This window comes from Ambystoma mexicanum, chromosome 6q, assembly GCF_040938575.1.
Source record: "Ambystoma mexicanum isolate Mex_15411 chromosome 6q, UKY_AmexF1_1, whole genome shotgun sequence".
Classification (NCBI taxonomy): Eukaryota; Metazoa; Chordata; class Amphibia; order Caudata; family Ambystomatidae; genus Ambystoma; species Ambystoma mexicanum.
Window position 1 is genome coordinate 987290874 of NC_090937.1, and position 20366 is coordinate 987311239.

At 46.6% G+C, this 20366-nt stretch overlaps 1 protein-coding gene across 1 annotated transcript; it reads left to right on the top strand.

The window, feature by feature from the left end:
• Positions 1-3699: 3699 nt before the first annotated feature.
• Positions 3700-19382, top strand: SLC25A4 (solute carrier family 25 member 4). The gene is made up of 4 exons (XM_069631507.1): positions 3700-4134; positions 6371-6857; positions 8490-8630; positions 18983-19382. Exons 1-4 carry the CDS (start codon positions 4024-4026, stop codon positions 19138-19140), a joined length of 897 nt encoding a protein of 298 aa, XP_069487608.1. The 5' UTR covers positions 3700-4023; the 3' UTR covers positions 19141-19382.
• Positions 19383-20366: the final 984 nt, after the last annotated feature.

Consider the following 20366-nt stretch of genomic DNA (forward strand, 5'->3'; position numbering starts at 1 on the left):
AAATACAAAAGTAGTGGGGCCAAAGATAAAAGTAGGTGGGCCGCCTACGAAAGGGAATGTGTGAAATCACAAGCAATCTGGCAGAGAAGCTTTGTGCACCCCAACTACCAAACCACACTGCACCTCCCATCCCATCAGAACGTAAGCACAAAACAATTAAGTCACTAATGACCCATCATTCAGAGTTTTGTGTGCTACATTGTGATTGGAGGGGCTGGTCTTGACGGCAGAAGGAACTTAACAGCTCTTCATTGTTGATTGCGGCCCTGTGTGTGTGCCGTGCGGGCGAACACAGCACTGCAGACAGTGCAGAGAGTCGCCCAGCTGACGCAGAATGTGCCCAGGGGGGGCAGGATTTCAGAGGAGGGGTCTAGGCCCTCCCGCATCCCCCCTAGCAACACCACTGCTCCACTGACAGGATATCCATGAATAGAACAGAGTTCAGAGTGCAAAGGCGGAGTTTATAAAACTGAAGCGGGGTGAAGAGTCGGTCACAAGAAGGAGATGTTCCATCTCTGAGTATGAGTGTTTCTCGCCTACAAGGCAACCGAGGACGAGCAGAGAAGACTGTGGCCTGAGGCCGACCTTGATAAGGAGTGCTTGTGAGGAACACTATGCGAATCTTAGTGATCGACAAGTCTGTGTGCTGCAGGGAGATCCACCGATTAAGGGAGTGGAGGCATTGGGTGGAGGGATCTAAAGAGGCCAAGAGGACCCAAGGGAAGGAGCGGCGGGATCTGGAAGCTGGGCTGCTATGCAGAGGAGATACCTTGCTAAGGGTCATAGGTGCTTCAAAGTTATGCTGCAGCATCTAGATATGTTTTCCAATGTGATCCTGTGCAGACAGGTGCTCCTAAGTGCAATATCAATTGTGTGGATGGTAGAGTCGAGCCTGGGGCCAGGCTGGATGAGGAGGATGGGGGTCCTCCTGTACTTGATACAGAGGACGCTCAAGCACTGTAGTTGCATGATGGTGCCCCCTCCCCTCTCTCGCCAATCCCCACTTGCCCCGATCTATTAACTTCCTTTTCCACCTGGGAGTATGAAGTGCACTTTATGAGAGATCTATGTAAGGGGTTGCGAAAAACGAAAACTAATATATCTTTGTTTCAGTAGCTCCGTGCCCTGTTGTTTGTGGGGCGTGCAGTGTGCATTACTCCATGTCATAGAATTCTAAAGCACAATGTACCCTGGCACAATTCTACTATGGGATTTTACTTGTTCTTGTAAAAGTATCTCTGGTGTCAATGTTCTGGGTAGCAAAGTTCTCATAGGCAGGACTGTTTGTGGCGCATTGTTACTGGTATGTTGTTGTTCTTGCAGCGCAGTATTCCTAAAGGAAAATAATCCTCGAAGCACAGTGCACAATATGGGGTTCTATGTCATTATCTCGAACGCACCAAAAAAAGACAGATTTTTTTTCTGCCGATTTTGGGTGGCCTTTAATATTCAAAATACTTGAATTCCTCCCCCTTTGCCCTTTGAAAGGGAGGTTTTACCCCCATAAACTCCTTCAACCTCTCCCCTACCCCAACCCTGCCTCATACTCAGACACACCTTTTCCACCTGGACCCCCTTACATACCAAAACACTCAGAAACACACCCATGCAGACACACTCCTTCTCCCCATTCCCATTCCCTCTCCCCACCACAAACACTGACCCCTTTCATGCACACACGCACGCAACCACACACTTACTGTAACCCGTCCTTCCCTGCCTATCTCGGTCAGCCTGATGGCGCCTGCGCGCACTTGTCTGCGGCAGGGGCTTGGCAGTGATGATTTAGAAGGACCGCTCTGAGCGTTCTCAGAGCGGTCTCTCCAAATCGTTTTTTTTAATCGTTTCTCTTTTTAAAGGTCTTTTGGCCTTGAACGCATAATGGCAGTTCTGTATCAGGCGTGGTGCATTCCCCATAAGAGTAAACTATATCTCCTGGCAAAGTTTCTATATTATGCTAATATGCATCAGGTGGGAACTTGTTTTGTGCGCATGCTGTATTTCTAGAAGGCACTGATTATCTGCAAAGGTCACAGACATGGTTTCATTTTGCTGATAAGCGATACCTCCGGAATGCTGTGTGGAATATTGTGGCGAGCATGCCTGGGCGAGCGTGAGCAAGTGCAGACAGATTGCAAACTCACTTGCGCTTTGGCCATAGTGAATAGCGTGGATGAACTTGGGAGCTCCACTTGAAAACGCTTGAGATCTGTCACATGAATGGGGTCTATGTTTGTGGGGGCATATTTTGGGAGAACCCTCGTCAATTAAAGGGTCTGGTTTAATCCGTCTTCCCAACGCTGTTCACCTCCATCCGCATTGTGTTCCAAAATACCTACACAGAAGAGAACACATGGGACCCTTCCTGACTTATGGTTTCGGGGAGGTGAATAGTTCACGGGGGCAGTGCATTGTCTGTGATATTTCGCGGTTTTGGGGCGTGAAATTGATTGAATGTGTGCAGTGTGCCATGGGACAGATTTCACGGCTGGGGGCAGTAAGTGCTACAGAATTGAATTGCTCGTATTGTGTTATTTATTTACTTGTGGTACAACGCTGGCACAGTCAAAATGTAACGGAGCTGTCTGCGTAGGTACCCATACACAAATAGTAAGCGATGGAATGCAGTACACAAAACACAACGAGTGTACGGGGGGAACCTGGGAGAGGTAGGAGGACGGGCAGGTGTGAGATTGGGTTGGGCAGGGGGTGGGAGTCAGGGGGGCAGCCCAGCACTTATAATGGCGTTGGGCCGAAGCGCGGCTTACTGCATTGTGGCAATTCATGTCGATATCTCAGGGAATTGGGGGAACTCATGATTCATAATATTTCACTTAATGAGTTTGGTAGTTCCGTGTGAGCCACTTTTTGTTTGTATGTCATGGCCCGTGGCATGGCATGCGACACTTTGCGAGCTTATGGCATTTTACCAGCGAGTTATGGGGCATTTAAATGTTGATTATCTGTCTTGGAGCATCATGAGCGGATACCAGTTTGTGGAGAATACACGTGGCGGTAACACACCCCCACGAGAAGATAATATTGTTTGCTTATTGTATTTATGTAGCGTGCCTGACCCAGGGGTATCTGGGCGCTTATAATAAGATTACGGTAACTAAACAGAAATACAGATATGTACATATATACAGAGATACAAGAAATGCAGATATATACAAATATACAGATATTACAAGGATACGGGATATAAGGCTAATTGATACACAGATAAGTGCAAGACACATACAGTGGCATGTGGGGTAGTAAGAGAAGAATTGCATGCATTGGATGTGGCATACATAACATGAATTGTTGCATGCCTTGTATTGGGGAGGATGTAGTTACATTTTGACACATTATATAAAAAAGTTCCTCCTCATGTGGCAAGTTTCTGCATTTAGTGCATATGATAACGTTATGTTATTTTAATTGGCTTTTATTTTGCATCAGTCATAATGAGCAGCTGCATATAACACATCACATTTCATAACATGAAAACTGTGTAGTCTAAAAAATGGTACTTGAACATCACCATGTATCGCACATCCTGTGTGTATTCCAGTTGAGTGCGTGGTGTTTATGAGCCCTCTGCCTTATAAATAGAGTTGACATGTGACCCGAGGTCTGTCCCAGGATCCTCCCCTGTCCCCCTCCACCCTCCGAGGTTCTATTAATACTGTGAGCACATGCTTCGGAAGGGACATGATAACTTTAATTCGCCCTTTAAACGTCCCTCTGCAGCGTGGGCGCAGGGCAGCCCTGACAGAGCCCACCATGCTGCCGAAATATGGCGCCCGTGACCCCTCAGAGCCCAGCCAATGGGAAACACGAGCGCCTCCCGGCCCTGCCTTATTCTCGCGAGACCCGCGGTGAGTATAAGGGTGGGCACCCTCCGGCGGCTGGGTCCCATTTGCTTGGTGCTGCAGTGCATACGGGGAAGAAGGGCACAGGGGGGGAAGAGAGTGGCACCGGCCTGTGTGTGTGTGTTTTTTTTATCTTCTCGGGTGGACCTGAATCGATTCCAACATGAGTGACCAGGTGATCAGCTTCCTCAAGGATTTCCTGGCCGGCGGAGTGGCCGCCGCCATCTCCAAGACAGCTGTGGCGCCCATCGAGAGGGTGAAGCTGCTGCTGCAGGTGAGTGACCGGGACAGTGTGAGGGGAGGCTTGTGCACTGCGCAGCGTGTTTCTGGAAGCTTGCATCGTGCAGCCAGGGGCATGGCATTGGGAGCCTGCGCAAGCAGCTGCCACTGGCCTGAAATACCTCGCCAGGGACCACGAAATACGCCGCTATGAATGTATAACCATAAGAACGGCAGTGTTACTGTTTCAGGGGCCACTGGGACGCCGCCTCTATGTTGCGTTTCAATGTGCGTGCTTGCCCCGGTGACGCCATGCTGGCTCCCAGGGCTGAGACTAGTGCCTAAATATGGAAACAAGTCACGCACGAGGGCCGGATTGGCTCCCCCCGGCCCGGCTGTTAATAGAACAGTCCTCTGCAGAGCGCCAGAGAGCTGCACTGCTTGGGCAACGTCACGTGTATTTACTCCCAGCCGGTCTAACGGGGGGCGCGTTACGCTGCAAGCACTGGATTGGATCACGGCTGCCTCGCCATGGAATGGGTTGGCCGTCTGCGCTGTATTACGCAAATGCGTCTAGGGAAGCGCATAGGGGATTGCGTATGGAGCACGCATCTCGAGAGACGGGGTCCCCAGGTGGAACGATGTGCAGTGTATCTTATTTTCACAAAGAGTTCAGCCATGTAAAAGGGGACTCATTTAGACGCTGCACTGTTCGTTTTAAACATAAATGTACGATATACGGACCAAAATAACGGGCGTGTAAAACCAGTGGAATGGGAAAGTACGTTTGGACTGGCATCTCTACGTTAAGGGACCCTCGTTCATAGAGCGTACGCGCTGTCCTTTGAGAGTTAGGAGCGTCCGCAGTTTATTGTCTCTGATAAACAAGTGGGGTCGCCATTAATCAACTGTCTGTGATTTTCTGGGACGCCAAGTACCCAAACCCGATTGCAGTGCATTGGTTTACTCCCCTCCCTTTGGGGGTGCATAGCATACGACCCCCAGCCGTCCCTCCCCCCCAGAGGCCCCGCAAATCCATGGCTGGAGAGTCCCGTGTGAAAGTGTATTCCACACACCTGCCCTATGTGAGCTGTCAAGGCATTGACCTTCAGCACACGAGCGGACAAGACACTCGGTGGTCCCGTGCGCGACGAGTGACCTCTGGACTCAGAGACCACTGCCTCCTGAACATACCGACAGGAAGCACCAGGGGGCGCCAGACCGACCTTCAGTAGCGCCATCCACTGGCGGAACGCACTCGCTGCAGTAAATGGAAGTTCTTACTTGTTGGTTTCAGGGACGGCCATTTGGTCCATCGCCGAAATGCCTTGTTTTGTGGCAGGTTTTCATGTATATGCAGCAAGCGTGCGCATTTCGTGAATGCTCTATGAAACGGTGCCACCTTCCTCCCCAGGGGTCTCCTCTGCCACACATGCATTCTATATCGAATTCTAGGAAACATTTTAAACACATTCCCAAGAAGTGTAAAATAGAAGGGCCTTCTGAAAACTATAACTATATCCCATGTGTATATCCATTTACAACAAAAAAGAACAACATTGATTCTAACATATAAATCATACTATCAATTACACTAATCTCCAAACCATTTAGGCCAATATGGACATCTAAACTAGCCGTAAACTGTAGCTAGTTATTTTTTCATACGGACAAAGTTCACTGCATACAGGTTGCTGCACTTTTCTTAAACCGCATAGGAAAGCGCTAGATCGCATGCCCACGCCATACTATGAAGATACACTGTAGGCCTTTCAAAGAGATATGTGCATTCTGTGGCTGTTCCTGGTAAGGCAGAGTGGACGTAGCAGTAACCCAAGGAAAGAAGTGTACACTGCAGCAGCATCTGCCCCAGCAGTGACTCTCTGTGAAATCGGAACAATTCACACACTATTAACCCGATAGTATTGACGACCTTTTTTTTGACGTGTCTATTTTGGCACAGCAGTATTCTTGTGTATTCTTTACTGAGAAGGCAACTGCTTCCCAGTATAATTTTTTTTTTATTTCATGCGTACTGATAGGTTAATTTTATGCAGTACTGTCATAAAACCTCTGTACAAATGTAAACATATTTCATCTTCACTCCTTTTCAGGGCTAAGTGCGAGTAGGTTGGTCCTGAATTCCCACAGGAAATCATTGTAAGCTCCGCCCACTCCGGCAGTTGACTGATGTGTGTGTGTTGTGTAATAACATTTTCTTGCCTTAGAAATACCACTTATCTTTTGCCCGTTTTTGACCCATCCCATTTTTTCTACCCCAAATTCTGCAGGTCCAACATGCTAGCAAACAGATTTCGGTGGACCAGCAGTACAAGGGGATCATGGACTGCGTGCGCAGGATCCCCAAGGAGCAGGGCCTCATCTCCTTCTGGAGGGGCAACCTGGCCAACGTGATCCGCTACTTCCCCACTCAGGCCCTCAACTTCGCCTTCAAGGACAAGTACAAGCAGATCTTCCTGGGGGGCGTCGACAAGCACACCCAGTTCTGGCGCTTCTTCCTGGGCAACCTGGCCTCTGGGGGCGCAGCCGGTGCCACCTCTCTCTGCTTTGTGTACCCGTTGGACTTCGCCAGGACCAGGCTGGCGGCTGATGTGGGCAAAGGGCCTGCTCAGCGGGAGTTCTCTGGTCTGGGGAATTGCCTCACCAAGATCTGGAAGTCAGATGGTGCCAAGGGCCTGTACCAGGGCTTCAACGTCTCCGTCCAAGGCATCATCATTTACAGAGCGGCCTACTTTGGTGTCTATGACACCGCCAAGGGTAAGGTGGGGGGACAGGGAGGTTGAGAACAGGCACATGGGGTGGGGGAGTATGTCATATTTGGCAGACACAAGATTGGCACTTGGAGAAGGAATTGTGACTTATGAGTTTGAGGTCACTTTCTGATATGTGGGTGGTGAATTAGGACATCAGGAGAGGGGAAGAACTGGTTTGGAAAAAGTAAGCAGCCATGTGACAGAATGTGCTCTGACATGGACGTGGGGGTGGGGGGGCGGATGTACAATGTACCAAGGGCAGGAGAGGACCCGTGACAAGGGCATAGGGAGGGGCGGTGATAAGGGGAGAGGAAAGGAACTGGGGCGCATGTACGGGGAGGAGGCTGTGACACCGGAGCAGCATCTGTGCTATCCAATCCCGACCAAGCAATAGATAGTGTACATTTAGCGCAAACATTGACTTATTTGTGTTTTATGTAGCAATGATGTGACGTCTTTTGGCCAAAGTAGAGTGCACGCATAGGTTTGGGAGGACACAGAATGCTTGAGGCACTGACAGTTTACACTCATTTAATGCAATTATTTGACATTGCTTTTTTGTAAATATAAAATTAGGAATACAGTTGTATTTTGTTTTCATTTGTACGTTTGTCATATTTCCCATTTATTCAATTTCACAGTTTCTCAGTGAAGTTTAAAGGTGTGTTTAAATTAGATCTACACACCTACCTACCTACACTGTGATTGCGATTTGATCTATTATTTCAATATTAGTCATTATTGTAAAATGGAGTGTCACATCAACCATGTTTTTAAAGAGCCCTGGGTTCTGATACTTGTAAATCAATGGCTTGAGGGGCACATGAACGTGTGTCTGGATAGCTGAGGGGTGATCTGTTTCAGTAATTGGGTGTGATATTAGTTGTGGTGATCATGGGTGGATTATTTTGGTGTATCTGGGGACAGTGTTATAATTCCTGAAGTTAATTGTTTGATTTATTCCTTAATATTGACTCGAATTAACACCTTCAGGGACATCCTAATTTGGTAATGGATGGAGGGAGCTGATCAGTGAAATCCACAATGGAGAGAAGTAGCAGGTGTCTGACTCGTAGAGCTGTGGAGTTACATGTAGAATAATGGATAGATGGTGAAAAGCTACAGAATTCCTAAACCATGGTTCCACGAGTGATTGGCTGGTTACTGAGAGTAGATCTGATCGGCTTATCTAGTGACTAGTTATTGCTCTCTGATTGCCCAATCACTGCAGAATCGCTCCCGGCGCCACACTATATTAGCATGTTCAGGGACATGCAATCTACGGCTCCCCAGATGCCCTGGACTATGACCCCCCATGATCCTTCACCATTGACTATGCAGTATAGGGATGATTGGAGTTGCAGTACAAAACATCTGGAGAGCCAAAGGTGGCAGATCCCTGAGCTAGATCATCAGTGAATGGATAAGTGAATATTGGTCATATGACAGCAATGTATGGCTGTATGGCAGATTGATACATTGTTGCTCACACAAAATCTTATTGTATGTTTAAATACATTGATTTGAATGGATTTGTCCTGTGGGAAATGACATGAGTACAGGACGGACCTGCTTTAGGTTGACCGTGTGCGTGCCCCGTCAGCAGCAAGTGTTCACCAGTGTCATCCACCCACAGGTATGATGCCCGATCCCAAGAATGTGCACATCATGGTGAGCTGGATGATCGCCCAGAGTGTGACGGCTGTTGCCGGTCTCGCGTCCTATCCATTTGACACTGTCAGACGTCGTATGATGATGCAGTCTGGAAGGAAAGGAGGTAAGAGTTTTCTAAATTCTAAACATATGTACAGTGCACAAGCAGAGAAGGAAAAATAATGGTGAGTTTAGTTCCACATTCTGGAGATGAGGATTTCATCTTCAGAAGCAGCAACATATATTGCATAAAATGTGTCCATCCTCCCGTGAGTATCTAAATCACGCCTGCTTCCCTTGTATTCACTCCATGCACTCATCAGGCCTTTCATCCTCATACCTACACATTTGGCCCTGTGCAAAGAGGGCCACCTGTAATGTGTCCGCAACACATGACTGGCTCCTGTAAGTTCCTAGAAGATGGATACTCCCAGGTAGCATCCAAGCAATTCTGCTGCCCATGTGCTGTCCATACATTTGCCTGATATGCATGTGGTTGGTATGCACGCTCAGACATATAACCCACATGGCCTCCACACAAATGTTTGCCACCAATGCCCGCCTGCACGCACCCAGGAAGGTCCTCCACAGATCCATTTGTTATTTTTATGTATTGACCCCAACTCATGCGACCCCTTTCTCAGATCACAAATCATCGCCTCATCAAATAGATGGCTGGAGCAGCAGCAACGTGTCATTGTGCAATGGACAGGTGACAGTTTCGTGGCAGAGTGCATCTGAAGTGATGCAGGCCAATTCCACACCCACCTATGTACATTATAGGGCATGATGCAAGCCTGTGTACCAGAGTCTCTGCAGAGGAGCGGCACCAACAGCTCAGTACAGAGCGAGCACTCTAGTGTGATGCTGGGCAGGTAGTTGCACAGAGCACAGTAGACAGTGTTCCACAAGTTTAGTTTGTTGTCCTCACCACAGAAACTTTAGTGCTGCTCCTTTGTTCATGTTTTGGTAATATACCTGCAAAGAGGAGCCATGGCCACAAGCATCCAGACATTGCATCATTGCAGTGATCCATTACATAATATGGACCATGGCTCCACGATTCACAGACTGGCCCGACAAACCTACTTTGGGAACAAGCAGACCTGGCTCCTCTTGGCTGTAGAGATCAGTTACCGCAAGTGGCTGTGCTTCATGTTCAAGGGAGCAGTGCAGCATCATTTTACAAGATTGACATGCTAATTATTAAACAATATTTTAATGTCCCCCCCTTGCACACATTGCTAGTTTTTATTATATTCAGTTTCTTTAATGCTCCAGTTATTATCCAACTCTGTGTCCCAATTGCCTTCAAGCTCCCTGATGAGCAGTGTCAGCAGTTTCCATCATACCCAGATTCCTCCTTTTTCTGTAAAGGCAGATGTAACATATGGCACGCATAATTACAGCGCGGACACAAATATCCTGGAGAATAAGTCCACTGGCTATAGCGACAACACTAACATCCCCACTAAAAAAAAGAACAGTCCCAGCTCCATACACACAGCAGGGTTGCACTATCCACTTCACGCCTCCCCGTGCCTTAGTATCAACGTTCCACCATTAGCACTAGAACTAACACCAGTTCCCATTGGTTTTGGTGCAGATACACGCCAGTATACATCCGGTCCTTGCGCCGGCACTGCAGGTTGCACTTAGTGCCAGGGTGAGCACCAGGGGGAAATGTCACGTGCCAAGCAAATACTCGCACACCGCGTCCTAAAGCCTGAGCAGCTAGCACATCTATGATTGCTCCTGAAAAGAAATCATGTTGAACGAAAAACAATATACGCATACATTGAATCCAAGAAGAAGGCAAGGCCTACCTACAAATATACAAATCAGAAGCTACTGCTCCACTTAAATACTTCCCCATGATATGATATGATAGGTTATTTATAACACGCTTAATATCCAGCGGTTTCTAGACGCGGACCCTAGAATCGAACCTGTGTTGCTCCGTGACGTCTTGCTTCCAAGGCGAGCACGTTGCTACTAAGCTATCCTCCCGAGACATAATGTATAAATAAAAAGCATTACACACCCTTCAATAAATAAAATGATAACCCAAAAGAAGACTCCTCTGAAAACGTGCACTCATGAACACATTTTGGTCACACAGGCCTCATCTCAGTTCCCATTCTGGAGAGGCAGCCTGCATTGAAGAAGCATCATCAAAATCCTTACTCTCATCCACAAATGCCTCGCTAACAATGCAGCGGCATACCTCAGCAAACACATTGTCAAAAATCCAAACTAATAGACCCACACGAGCTTCATACTCCAACCTCATCGTTACACCGAGATTCAGGAGACAGGCAGCAGGTGGTTCTAGTTTCCCGGTAGTAGCAGCCAAACTGTAGAACACTCTGCCTGTACAACTGAGAAGCAAGACTGGTTATTCCAAAAAAGTCTAAAAACGAGACTCTTCCGCTTAGATCTCCAACAATAGATACTAGGCCTATTCCAGATAGACCACTTCCGACTGCCCACGAAGAAGACTATTTGGCAAACTTATCTGAGCACTAGTGTCTGTAACCTTCATTATCATATGCCATGACTGATATGTATTCATTATGTGACTAAGTAATACTAAGTATACGGTGCCTGATTTGTATATCGGTATATGTGGTGAATGCATGAAGTACTGTACCTGATGAAGTACACCTCTGTAACCAATCTCTTAAGCTCTAGTGCCTAGATGCCTCTGGGCTATGTGCGCTTTATAAATGTACAAATAAATAAATCATTGACACATGAGGGGAGTGCCGCTTTCCCCACCTTCCTCCCCGGTGCCTTTCAGTTTGTGCTCTATGTGGTATGCCACATCCCATACAACGTAACCCCCTTCTTGCCTCCTGCTAAATGCTAGGGGGCACCCACTGACAATCTAAAATGAATGCCGTTGCCAATTGGTCACTTATGAGCAAAAACGAATGGTGGCGCTAAAGTGCTCCTTCTGAGCTAAAACTGTCTTCTCACTAGGTGGTGCTGAAGTGGCGCCCTTGAGCTAAAACTAATAGTGGCACTGCGGCACATCCTGGACCAAAACTAATGCTGATGGGCCCCATAGAGCCAAAACGAGTGGTTGTAATGTGCTACCGTAGGCCCAAGTTAATGAGTGCTGAATCACATATAATCCAAAATTAGCGGTTGCACTAAAGCGTCAACTATGAGCCAGTACTAAAGGTGGTGCTAAAATGCCCCCTGAACCCACACCAAACAGCCCAAGGACACCTGAGAACTCTCCCACTACACAAATCCACCGCTTTCATTGCTACTCCTATGCTGATGACACCCAAATCCTAGTCCGTCTTGATATCTCTGCATCTGAGGGAGCAGCTAGGTTTAGGACCTGCTGAGAGGCCATGGGAGCATTAAAGCGTAAAACACTAAATGGTGACAAAGCAGAAATACTGGTGGTCCCCCTCCCCCTGCTTCTGCCCTATGGACCCCTCTCTTCTGACCCTCTTCCCTTGGTCCTTTCCCGTCTTCTGTTTCTTTGGTGAAGGACCTAGGGTTGAACATATCTGCCTCTTTGTCAGCTGAGCCTCGGATTAGTGCAATCTGTCAAAAGGGCTTTTTCCAACCGGCAATCCTCCATAAGGTACTTCCTTTTCTCCCCCTTCAGTTCTGGGCACCCGCGGTTGCTTCCCTAGTTCTGTCATCTTTAGATTACTGTAATTCCTTGCTCCTGACTCAGCCCGCCTGCTTGATCCAGCGGCTTCAGGTGCTTTAAAACTCTGGGGCCAGAGATGCCACTTCTCTATCAAGGCACTTGCTTATTTCTCCTGTTCTTCTGAGCCTTCATTGGCTTCCTGTGGCCAAACGCATTCAGTTCAAGGCTCTTTGCCTGGTTCACCTTGCTTTCTACAGCGCTCAGGCTGAATTGCTCTTCAGTTCACCCATATTAAAGTGTATTTTTATTTGTGACACAGTTCAACAACACTCCTGTATAAAGTTGTTAAAGTACCATCAGTGGCGCCCCCAGAAATGTTTCATAGGGGTGGCCTGATGAGGCCACAGGAAATCTTGGGGTGGCACACAGGGTGCCACACAGGGGTGGATCCAGCCTCAACATTTTGGCGGGGCTGGATGGAGGTTTTGAAAACCGTTAGTAAGACGGGACATTAAACCTTCTGCGCTAGTGATTTCCCCCCAAACCCACCCATCCTACCGTCCTCTCCCCAAGCCCAGGAGTCTGAGTAGATATCACGCCTTCCTTTGGCCCATTAGATCCATCTTTCACCCCAACTCACCAGAGGCTTAGCTATTATTCTGTAACAAGTGGGGCCTGGAGCCAATGTAGGATGGCCTACATTAAGAAGAGTCTGCGGAAGGAAGGCACTTGTTCTGCCCCCAGCCAAATGCATAGGAGTGACAGAGAGTAGTGGGGGAGGGCGAACCAATCAAGGGGGGTTTGTCCCCTTGAGAAAAGGTTTTAAATAACGGGTTAAAAAAGTGCATTTTACAGTATACTTGCTGTGATAAATTAGGTAAAATGCCACACAGTTTACATTCGGTTTTGTAGGGTAAGGCATACAAAGTACGTTAGATGCCAAGCCGCCAACAATGCATAGGAGCATTTTCATTTTGTCTGCTATATGCCAGTACTCTGCAAGTGTAAAAAAGCATTTTCATATTGATTGTGGTCACACATGTCCATTCTGGTGCACTTATATATGCCACTATTCCCACATAGGAAAATACTCATGTTTGCTTTGTTCATAATGCCAGTAACCATACTATGACAAAGTATGTTTATGCTAGCTCTCCCAATACATGCCAGTATCTCCATGTAAGAACATACTCCTATTAGCTTTGCCTTAATGCCAGTGAAAAAAATCCATGCCCGAGTAAGAAAACATATCCTTGCTGGCTACACAAATCCCCCACTCCCCATATAAGAACACTCATGTTGTATTTGCTCCCTAACGGCAGTAAACATCTCATGCCACAATAAAAAAAACAGCTTTGCAGGCAGCACAAATGCCACCACCCCAATGTAAGAACACTTATGCTGCCGTTGGCCTTAACACCAGTAAGAAACTGCAATGCCACAGAAAGAAGACATGCTCTTGCTGGCTAGCCAGTAAGTTGCTCAGTGGGCTGAGCGCATGCTCTTGTAATCTGAGTGTGATTTGCAGGTTCAAATCACGGCAAGGCCAACTCAGCCTTTCATACATACTTCAAAGTGACCTCCCTGATCTCTACCCTCCTCTACGGACCGTCTACTATTACGTTGCTTGTGCACCTTGTTACCCCTCTCTTATGTACTGTACTGTTTTCCCTGCTCACCAAGTTGTATCACTGCCATGATACTTACGGGTTTGGGCTATGTCAATAAATGCAATAAATAAAGCTCTTTAAATGAGTGCAAACTTCGGCTGGGTGATATATTTGATGTAAATTTGTTCTCTGTACATCGCTTTGGCCAAAGTACTATATAAATAGCATATCATCACACAAATCCGCCCATATAAGTACAATCATGTTGCACGCATCATGTTATATTCCCCATGTAAGAATATGTATGTTGCCTTTGACCTTAAACACCAGTAAAATAAAGACCCAATTCAAAATAAGGAAACATGCACTCCCCATGTAAGAACACTCATCATGTTGCCTTTTACCTCAATGCAAGTACAACATTCTATGCTACAGTAAGACCCAGTCAGGTCAGCCCCACTGTAGTATTCTCCCTCCTCTAACCCCCACTCCAACCCCACCATCACATAAAAACACTCACATTGACTTTCCTTTGCCCAAAAACGGCAATAAAACATGCCATGCTCTTGTCAAAATATGTCAATGCTCCAATGCCCCTCCTCAGATACACAGTGATATGGAGACATTCAGACACATGCACCCACACAGCTGATCTGTCATTCACACGAGTACCCAGAACATTTAGATTGTGCGCTCGTTAACACGCACATCACACCATCCACACTGCATTCATTCACAGGTGTGCACTTGCAGACAAGGCCTAGCACACAAACATACAACCACCTACACACTCCATTGCATACATACATACTTTCATCCATGCATGCCTACATACATACAATCCCCACATGCACACAAATATACGTTTTCTTTTGTTAATGGTAATTATTGAAAGCATGGGCCATGTAAAAGCTGAGCCAGCAGTTAAGCCTTTAGCTGCAACATGGGGGTGGAGGGAGTCCTACTGATGGGCTGGCAGGCTTTTGTACTCAGCCTTCACCCTTCGCTTCAATGCCTGTTTTCTCACCTCGGAGAGCAGTGTATTTGTTTAAGATGACTGCTGTGTCAGAGGGGCGGGGGGCTTTAGCCCTCCCAAGCCCAGGCGCACGGGAGGGCCCAAATAATCCATGCCAGAGTGATATTAACTGGCCATTGATAGTAGCAGGTGCAAACGGTGTGAGTGCCTGGGCATCTAATAGGAGTGCCTTGCAATGCCTAATAGGTCTACACAAGCCAAAACTGCTGACTTTGCCAATACTTGTTTTTAACAGGACTTCAACACTGGACACGCATAGTGTTTATAAATTGGGTGCTAGACCTGGTTAAGGCATTTCTATTACATAAGTAGCACATTTCATTTACAGCACAAATGAAGTCATTAACACTCAGAATACAGCCTTTGAAGGGCCTGCCAGTGTTTTCTTCAAAGCAAAGTTTGATGGCAAACCATGAACAAAGAGAGCTCAAAGAATTCCCACTAGGAGGTGCTTTGGCAGGGGTTGGGGAGAGAGGGAGGGTACTTGGTTGGAGGGACCATAGGGATTAGAATAGCCATGGGCAGGCAATGGGTGGGTAAATAACCAAACATTACATTAAAGCTTTGTTTCCCTCCTCATATGCCATCTCCCCCCATCTGTACTTCTAATGCAATAGTTTCAGCTTTTAGGTGGATCTGCCACATAATAGCCCAAACTAAAAAGGGGCATTTAAAAAAGGAGCCTTGTAAGGCATACTCCAATTCATTGTAGGGTTAGGGTGTGCCTTAGAGTGGTCTAACTGCCTCTTTTTAGCCAAGTATTATCAGATTTGGCAAAGAGATCAACGGACAACACAGGATAGTGGGCCAGTCAGAGAGAAAAAGGCAAGTCTAGGAAATATGGCAGTAGTAGTACTGCATGGCATGCTCGGATATGAGGAAATACAATACGTTAGAAACGTGGCACGGATGTGGGGTAGTGCAACATAGGAGCAAAAGAAAACATGCTAGTTAGACGACAGAGTGCATCATCTTTATTTAGTTTTGTCATAATGGGCTGGGGATACAGAACTATCAGGGAAAAGGGTCTTTCCACAATAAAATAGGATATTGTTCTCTGAGAACACTAAGAACAGAGTCAGAATCGGATCTATTATTTATTGAGTGTCACGATTTCTAACCTAATAGGGATACTGGACACCCTTAGAGGCTTCTATTCCAGTGCACATTTGCTAATTTATAGCCCACCTGTCCTCGAAAATGCTTAGTTCTAGACAAAGGTAGGGTTTGGGTTAAACACCTACAGGTTCAAGGGGCATTACATTAGAATTCATAAAGGTTAATTCCGTATGATAAATGTGGCAACCCCTGGAGAGACACATTTTGCTGATCATCCTAGCAATGACAACACTGATCTTTCCCAGGATTCCCAGATTCCTGAGTGGTCTTGCAGTGCCACCCCCCTGGTGCCACACACATACTATCCTCAGCTGGCTCTGAAGTGTTTGCCAGGAACCATTCAATCCCCCAGTCAGCGACACAGCCCAGGTCTCCTTTTCATAGCCTGGAACACAGCCTGGAAGCACGAGCCAAAGAAGAAATGCGCGCGCTCAGGCTGTGTTTCCGGGTCCACTGAGCATGCGCAAATCGATCAATGGGGTGCAGGGCCACCATGTTTCTCTGATCTGACTAGAGTCCATCCAAGGTCGCAGCAAAAAAGAAAGATTTGTTTTCGCACTGAACTGGGCATGTTATTGTTCATGCACAGTTCAGTGCGAAAAAGATTTTTTTTTTTGCTTTTTCGCTGGGGTGGCCGATGGGGGGGCCACCATTTCTAAAAGGGTGGCCATGGCCCCCCTTGGCCACCCCTTGGTGGCGCCCCTGAGTACCATGCACCTGACCACTGGGCGCAGGGGCTAGGGAGCGCTGTAGAGGGCAGAGTAGACCAGAACACGGATTCAGTGTTTTTTTGTGGGAGCTAAATTAAATGAAACCTTCCTATTTTAAAGTCAGAGATAACTTCATTAATCCATCTCATATCTCAGTGATGTTCGTGAAATTTCAAAAACATAAGTGCCTCTTTTAATGAGTGAATATTTTTTATTTCTGATCAAAATATAAAATAGTATCTGGGACAAGTATGCATGTGTGAAAAGTAAATACAAAATAATCTTTAAAATTAAATATCTTAAATGGTTAAACTGATTCTCACCACCACAATACACTTTTCTCCAATGATGGGTGACATCCTGAGATGTTTGATGCAGACTGTTTTATTATATCTGTGCCCAAAATCGCCATTAAATGTTAAGGACCCACACTTAACCATATACATTGATCTCCATTGGCTAGGTCTTTGTGAAACTGACATAGATTGTTGTAATCACCCCTGTGTCGGGGGAAGCGGCGGGGCGTCCATGAACATTAACACCCTGCCAGACCAATTCTAGGCAGGCCCGAGCAAGGCGAGGTCTTTGTCTAGGGCTAAGGGCCGTTATCGGCTATGTACGCACCCCCAGCCCCAACAAGGGGGTGATTGCTATTCACTCCCTATGCCTCCGTTCGGGGTGCAAATCGTTTTTTTTCTTTATGGGAGATGGGCTCCACATGTTATGCGCGAGTCCAATATCTTATGAAAAAGAAAAAAAATCAAGATTTCCCTTTTCTATTGCTATGGCAAGTGCCGAGGGCTAGGAGGCAGTGCTGGTACCAAAGCAGAAAGCTCCGGTCCAGCAGGTACGTGGGCGTGGGGAAAGGGGGCACTATGTCTTGGGGGTGCGGTAGATGTTGGTGGTGTGGGGATGCAGCAGGGATGGCCTTCCTTTCCCCCCCACCTCAATCCAGATAGAGACACCTGGCGAAGTGCCTCGGGTGGCTGGTATGCGTGGGAAGTACACGGTGTTCTAGCTTGCGTTTCTAGCCACCTGATTGGCTGAAACAGAGAGCAAAAGAAAAGCGAAAATACAGGCAAAATCTCTTTCACCATTTGATTTTACTTTGTCCTATGAAAAATGTAAATGCCACCTGCAAATTACAGCTGCAGACGGTGTTTAAAATGGAATCCACCCATGTTTTGCAGGTGCTAAATGCAAGCGGATTCAGTAGGAATTAATAAGGGTTACACCACCATGAGTCTGACGTAAAAATGCAAGCGGATTCAGTAGGAATTAATAAGGGTTACACCACCATGAGTCTGACGTAAAACGGAGAGCTTTTGCAGGCGAGTGGAAACCTATTTCCCCTCCCTTCTCCTTATCTGCCTGAAAAATATGAAGATAATGCAGGTCATTACAAGTATGGCAGTGTGGCGTTGCTAGGGGGGGGGGCAAAGGGGGCTAGAGCCCCATGTCTTTTGGTTGTAGCCCCGGATAGAAGCTCAGGGGTTGCAACCAAAAAGCTATAGCGAGCCCCCAGTCCCGACAGTCCCAAAATTAGCTTAGTCCCAGATCTTTTCCAGACCTAGCAACACCCCTAGTGGTAAAAGTGACAGTAAATGTGGTGGTAATTACATTAACGGTACTTTTACTGCACCACCAAACTACAGGTTTTCCAGTGGGGGTTACCCGATTTACCTCCAGCCAAGAGCTGGAGGTAAATCCGGTCCCTACCAGCAAAAAACTGCTGGTATTACCGCATGACTCCATGGGATGGGGATTTACTGCCCTTTCCATCACCGGGAATATCCTGGGAATACCGGGATATCAGGTGATGGCAACGGTAGGTCAGTTTGCTGGTATTCCACCGGTATTTCCCGTGGGAGACAGGCAAACTTATAATGACCCCCAATGTCCTAGAGTGGTCACATGGGTGTAAATACTGGTATACGCTTTTAGCACTCAATTTTTACACTTATTTTACTGCCTATTCGTGCATATTTTATAAAATGAGCCACTGCGCACATCGGTTGTGTATAGGGTATCCACGGTATGACAGAAATAAGTAGTCTCACCCCCATACATGTTCCTAACACAGGATGTGCCACTGTACATTTCTCTCCTTAACAAAGCATAGTGTTTTTAAAGTAAACAAAATGGCCATATATCTGAGCTAGGGCAAATGGTTAAACATCTCTCCGTTCTGTTTGTGAACATTATCCCTCTAACCAGAAAACCCCCCCCCCCCCTTAATGAACTCGGAGAGCACCTCTGGGACAGTCCTAGAGGTTGTCGATCGAGGGCTGTGCTCATCGGTCGGTGATGGGTGGGTGGGAGGGGGGATACTTTGTCAGCTTGGCTTTGCAGTGACTGACACACGGTTCTTTGTTTCCGCAGCTGATATCATGTACACGGGCACAATCGACTGCTGGAAGAAGATCGCCAAAGAGGAAGGCGGCAAAGCTTTCTTCAAGGGCGCCTGGTCCAATGTGCTGAGAGGAATGGGAGGCGCGTTCGTGTTAGTCCTGTATGACGAAATCAAGAAATACACATAGATCTCACAAAACTAGCTAGGGAAATTGTCTCGGGACAGTTTTGTAACATATGCATGTGGTTTAATGGACAATGGGGTATTTCCTAGGGAAATTAGGAAGGCTTGCCGAAGGAATCCAAAGAGATGGAGATGCAACATTGTAAAATGCTTCAAAGGTGTCCACTAAATCATGATTTATTTTTTTGTATTTAAATAGAAGTATTATATTGGAACCAGAACATGTCAATAAATGTCTAATAAGTCCTAGTGCCTCTTGTCCATTCTGCACTGAGTCTTTTCTGTGTGCCATGCACTTATCCTTCTCACGTGAACTGTCATCGCTGAACCGTGAAAAGAATTGTATTGAAATCCTATGACTGTTCTTTGAAATGCAAGGGGATCATGCTTTCTTCAACACTCGCACCCTCTCACCCAGTCAAAAGTAGAATAAAAACAATGTGAGCGGCACCCGCCTACCTACCGCTTCCAACAAATGTTCTTCCTGGTTTGTTTTTATTTTTTTTCTCCATGTCTGTACCATTCTCCTTTCCCCATAACATGTCTGGGTAAATCAAATGATACTCTGCCTAACACAGGAGAGCTCAGTTAAGTCACATCCGTCTTGAATAGGCTACTGGCCAGTGAAATGAAAAGGAAACCAGTTTAAGGTTCAATGGTGCAGATTTTTGGTACTCCAGTGTTAACCCGTGGTGTAGACGGGAAGGCCATACCACTGGCCTCCTCCGAGTATGGTTTTGGACCAGGGGACCTACATTCTGATGGAGTGTGTAGTAAATATCCCCCACCCTTCTACTTGTAACCTGAGAAGAAAAGGCACCTACTAAATCAAAAACACAAATCCCATCTCCACATAATAAAATCAAGAGGTGCTTGATGTGTTAATGTCTTTTCTGACAAACCATATTTAAACTTGCATTCACTTGGCCAATACAGTAGAGTAGGAAGTACAGGGACTTCTCTGAATCCTTCGCCCACTACACCTGGAGTCCCGGCTGAAAGACTCACACGTTGTATATCCTTCCTTGGTTTGTTTATGGTGGCCAATGAAGAACCGAAAACAACAGTGGTAATTGATGCGTAATTTGCCCACGTGGGTTCCAAACAGGAATCTATAGATGGAAACAACAATATCCCTCTGGAATAGTCGAGTAGGAACACACAGATAATTCATTGGCTACATGTGGGCTGCATTGGGCCAAGAAGCCAATGCCGGGTTCTGTGAACTGT